The sequence below is a fragment of the Sorghum bicolor genome, chromosome 3, assembly GCF_000003195.3.
Source record: "Sorghum bicolor cultivar BTx623 chromosome 3, Sorghum_bicolor_NCBIv3, whole genome shotgun sequence".
Taxonomy (NCBI): Eukaryota; Viridiplantae; Streptophyta; class Magnoliopsida; order Poales; family Poaceae; genus Sorghum; species Sorghum bicolor.
This window is the reverse complement of record NC_012872.2, coordinates 8,623,345-8,628,095: the sequence shown is the minus strand read 5'-3', so window position 1 is coordinate 8,628,095 and position 4,751 is coordinate 8,623,345. Positions and strand designations below refer to the sequence as shown.

The 4,751-nt window shown below is 38.6% G+C and overlaps 1 protein-coding gene across 1 annotated transcript; it reads left to right on the top strand.

Moving 5' to 3' along the window:
• On the top strand, positions 312–1,732 carry LOC8070446 (putative E3 ubiquitin-protein ligase SINA-like 6). The gene is made up of 3 exons (XM_021457713.1): positions 312–432; positions 524–742; positions 863–1,732. Exons 2-3 carry the CDS (start codon positions 542–544, stop codon positions 1,340–1,342), a joined length of 681 nt encoding a protein of 226 aa, XP_021313388.1. The 5' UTR covers positions 312–432; positions 524–541; the 3' UTR covers positions 1,343–1,732.

Sequence of the window (4,751 nt, the reverse complement as noted above, 5' to 3'; positions counted from 1 at the left end):
CTGTAGCACTTTCGTTTGTTTGTGGCAAATATTGTCCAATTATGGACTAACTAGGATCAAAAGATTCATCTCGTGATTTACAGGTAAATTATGCAATTAATTTTTATTTTCGTTTATATTTAATGCTTCATGTATGTGCTGAAAGATTCGATATGACGGGAAATCTTGAAATCTTTTGGGTTTTGGGAGTGAAGTAAACAAGGCCTAAACAGTAGCAGTGACGGTCCACTCCATGCTCCTGAACAGTAGCCACTCGCCCAAAATATATGACTCCCCACTGGGGCGGCCATTCTCTTCCGAGCTACTAGTAGTCTACAGATCCGCAGCTCCTCGGCGCCACTAGTACTCCCCAAACAGTTTGTAGTCCCACAGTCGGCATTGAGCAAAGGTGTAGTAGGTCCATTCCTCCTCCAACCTTCACTGATCATTGATGTATGTGCTGCTCGAGATGTGAATAGGAATACCTGTGGCTTGTATGTTGACTGTTGAGTGATCCATTTGCTGATGTCGTTATTATCTCCAGTCCCCAGATCAGGCCGAGATGAAGAGGAACGCTAAGAAGGCCACGGAGAAAGATGGCGCAAAGGCGCCGCCGGCGAGGCAGTCACCAAGAAAAAGGCCATGTACAGACAAGAAGGGTGAGGTCCGTGAGGAGGAAGACAGACATGTATGGCTGGATTCGGACGCCAAGTCGTTAGACTGCGGCATCTGTTTTATGCCTTTTGAGGCTGAAGTGTTCATGGCAAGTGCTCTTAAACTGTTAAAATACTCCTACTACTCTACTACTTCAGCAAGCTTCTTTGTGCGGATTTATTTTGATATTTTTTTTATATATGTATTGTCCTACCGTGTTGTTTTTCAGTGTATCAATGGACATGCCGCGTGCGCAGAATGTTGCGTGCGCATAAACAAGAAGTGCTGGTGCTGTGGGGAGGCAATCGGCCGCGTCCGGTGCCGCCCGGTGGAGAACATGCTCGCCGAGATGAACACGCTTTGCAAGTTCAGCAACTACGGCTGTGCGGAGATCATCAAGTTCGTCCAGAAGCGGGCGCACGAGGAGTCCTGCCGCCACGCGCCGTACGGATGCCCCGTCGACGGCTGCAGCTACCGCGGCATGAACATGGGTCTGTACGCTGGCGCCGGGGCGCTCCCTGTACCTGGTCTGCCTCGGCCCGCGCCCGGAAGGGAACGTCGACGTCAGGTACAAGATGGAGGTGCGCGGCTCCGATGGAGAAGGCGCGCTCTCGCTGCTGGGGACGGCGTCGTGCATCCGCGAGCTCGAGGGCTTCGAGGCCAACAAGTTCCTCTTCGTGCCGGATGCGTACTGGGGGCCTTCCGCTAGTGTCTCCGTCAGCGTTCGAATCGGTTGACAGGGCCTTGCTGCCGCTGATTCCGTTCATCTCACCCGGGGCGGGATGCCACCAGTTGCGCTCTCGCTGTTCGCTGTTGCGTGGTGATATTAGCTTCTAATGGGGTTATTAGTTGTTCTTCGTTGGTGGCCATGGTTTACTTATTACCACTAGTATGAGCATTTCTACTTCCTAGTCGTATCAGGCATGCTTTTGCTGCACTGGGATGCCTGCTAGTAGTGAAGAGGAGTACGTACTTTGGGTGATGGGCTCCCTAATCTGGATTTGTGTGTTTGTCTTCGCCGTATGCTTGCTGTCTATCTGTAATGACATGTACGGAGTAATGAACAACTTCAAGGGCCGTTTAAATCCCGAATAGAAAAAGTCCAACAATCCTAGTATTTTATGCAAACGGCCTAGATTATAGAGATTTTAAGCGAATTTTTAAAATTTGTTTTTAAGAAAGCAAATGCGGTACTGTCATATGCAGGGGATACTAGCTACAATTCATATTACAAAAAAAAACAGAGAACTGATTTTCGCAAAAAAGAACACAACTGCCGTTAGTATGTCTTATAAGTCATTCTTTTTCTATCTGTGTTTTTGTCTTATAATAATTGGCTTTGGTTATACTAGCTTAAAAAATTTATCTCGCAAATTATATGTAAACTATGCAAGTACTTCATATATTCGTTTAAAGATTTGATGTGACAATAAATCTTGAAAATTTTTAGAAACTAAACTAAACCTAGTTTAGCGAATAATATTTTCGCTCATAATTTTTCAAACATGAGAACAGACTCTTCACTTGGAGACATCAGTAGACTCGTCCAGAGAGCCCGTTCACAAAGATTTTGGCATGTAGTCCCCAAAAAATTTCCAAAAGTTTTTTTAAATTTTTTGTCACATCAAACCTTTAGACATATGTATAAGATATTAAATATAGATAAAAAATAAGTAATTACACAGTTTGTTTGTAATTTACGAGGTGAATTTTTTAAACCTAGTTAGTCTATGATTGGATAATAATTATCTAATATAAATAAAATTCTACAGTAGCTAAACACAAAATTGACAAATAAAAAAGGCTAGTAGGACTCAAGAAATTTTAGAATCTCGAAACATAGTGATTCCTTTTATCTAGATTCTAAGAATCTCCTGGGATTTAGAAAGATTTTAACACACACAATTTTAGAATCTCAAATCTAATAGAACTGTTGGGATTTTTCCCATAGAATTTAGAGAGATTTTAACTCTTATAATTTGAATCTCGAAATCCAATAAAATTATCGGGTTGTTTTTCTATCAAGATTCTTAGAATCCCTTGGGATTCAAATGGCACCTAAGGGGAAATATGGCCCTCCTTATTCTGTGCTACAGTTTTCTGCATTTGGATAATTTGATGATTACACTATGGTTTATAGCGAAGCCATTTTAAGTATGATGGAGTTTCCACATCCCCGCGCTAGAGATCTGATCTCACGCCTTGTTTAGTTTGCGAAAATTATTAGATTTTGCTAATGTAGAATTTTCGTTTTTATTTGACAAATATTATCCATTCATGGACTAACTAGGCTCAAAAGATTCGTCTCGTAAATTATAGATAAGTTGTGCAATTAGTTATCTTTTTTATCTATATTTAATACTCCATACATGTGCCGCAAAATTTGACGTGACGAAAAATCTTGAAAAATTTTAGGCAAAACGACCTCGAACACCGATTGACATAATAATCTACCTCCACCGTTAAACCCGGGGCAGATTTAGGTGAGATGGAGTTTCCATAACCACACTAGAAATTTGACCTAGACCATAAACCAATTTGGATAATAATCTACCTCCACCATTGAACCCTAGGCGAATTTAGGTCCTATGGAGTTTCCACATGCCCTGTTTGGTTCTTTCTGATTTTTTTTTTATCACCTGTCATTATCGAATGTTTGGACATATGTATGGAGTACTAAATATAAACTAATTTACGAGACAAATTTTTTCAGCCTAATTAGTTCAGAATTAGATACTAATTATCAAATAAAACAAAAAAACTACAATATCTATTAAACTTTCACACCTCTAACCTAACGATACCATCTTCATTATTATTCTAAGAAAAATAAACCATTTAGGAATTTATTTTAGCCGATTGCCTATTTGGTGTAAATATTAGGTTTTTGGCTATTGTATCACTTTTATTTGTATTTGATAATTTTGTCTAATTATGAATTAATTAGGTTTAAAAAACTTATCTCATAAACTAGTGACGAATAATGCAATTAGTTATTATTTTTATTTATATTTAATGTTTCATATATGATTTGACGTGACGGAAAAAATATTCAAAACTCAAATGAAACTATTGCTCCGTGTTCAAAACTCAAAAATATTCAAAAACTCAAAAGAAACTATTGCTCTCCAGCCAGCAAATCGTCCAGCAGGCTGTACCTTAGCTCCGTGTGAAACGGCCTGGAGCCAAAGAAACTATTGCTCTTCTTGTCTAAAAAAAAAGAAACTATTGCTCCCGGGGACCCACTGGCTCATGCATGGCTGCCGCGCCGGGTGGCAGACAACCGCCGTTTTGCTTGCGCCAGTAGTACTGACCACGCTGTCACATGTCACGTTCATGTGCCTGCAGTCCATCGATCGTCTCCCGAGCGAGCCGTCCCGTCCCGTCATATAGCGTGGTTGGCAGACGCGACGAGTTTCCATGGCTGGACAGCCTCTTTCACGGTTCGGACAGAGAAAACTAATTACACCGTACATAATTTCACGAGTTTCCATAATTACCGGCGGATGTAAAATTTCAGGACGATCACATCCGATAGAAAACTAAAAAGTTTTTAAAATTTTGCTGTCACATCAAATCTTTCGTCATATGTATGAAACATTAAATATAAATATAAATAAAAACTAATTACACAGTTTAACTGTAATTATTATTTAATTATAGATTAACTAGGTTTAAAAAATTTATTTTATAAATTACAGGTAAACTATATAATTAGTTATTTTTATCTATATTTAATTCTCTATGTATGCATGCAAATATACAATGTGACGTTGAATCTTGGAAATTTTTGATAAATAAACAAAGTTAGGTCTCGTTTAGATATAAAAAACTTTTTGGATTAACATTTTTATTTATATTTGACAATTATTATTCAATTACAGATAACTAGGTTCAAAAGATTTGTCTCATACAATTAATTATTTTTTATTTATATTTAATGCTCTATGCATGTGTTATAAAATTCGATGTGACAAAGAATCTTAAAAAGTTTTTAGGTTTTGGATGAAACTAAACAAGGTATTTTTCAAATTTTTTAAGATTCCAAATCACATCAATTCTTGTGGTACATACATGTTTCACAATCTTTTGAGCCTATTTAGTCAATAGTTGGATAA

Coding starts and splice junctions, on each gene's coding strand:
- LOC8070446 (XM_021457713.1), top strand. CDS start 542: ATGAAGAGGAACGCTAAGAAGGCCACGGAGAAAGATGGCGCAAAGGCG. Junction 743..862: donor TTGAGGCTGAAGTGTTCATG/GCAAGTGCTCTT, acceptor GTTGTTTTTCAG/TGTATCAATGGACATGCCGC.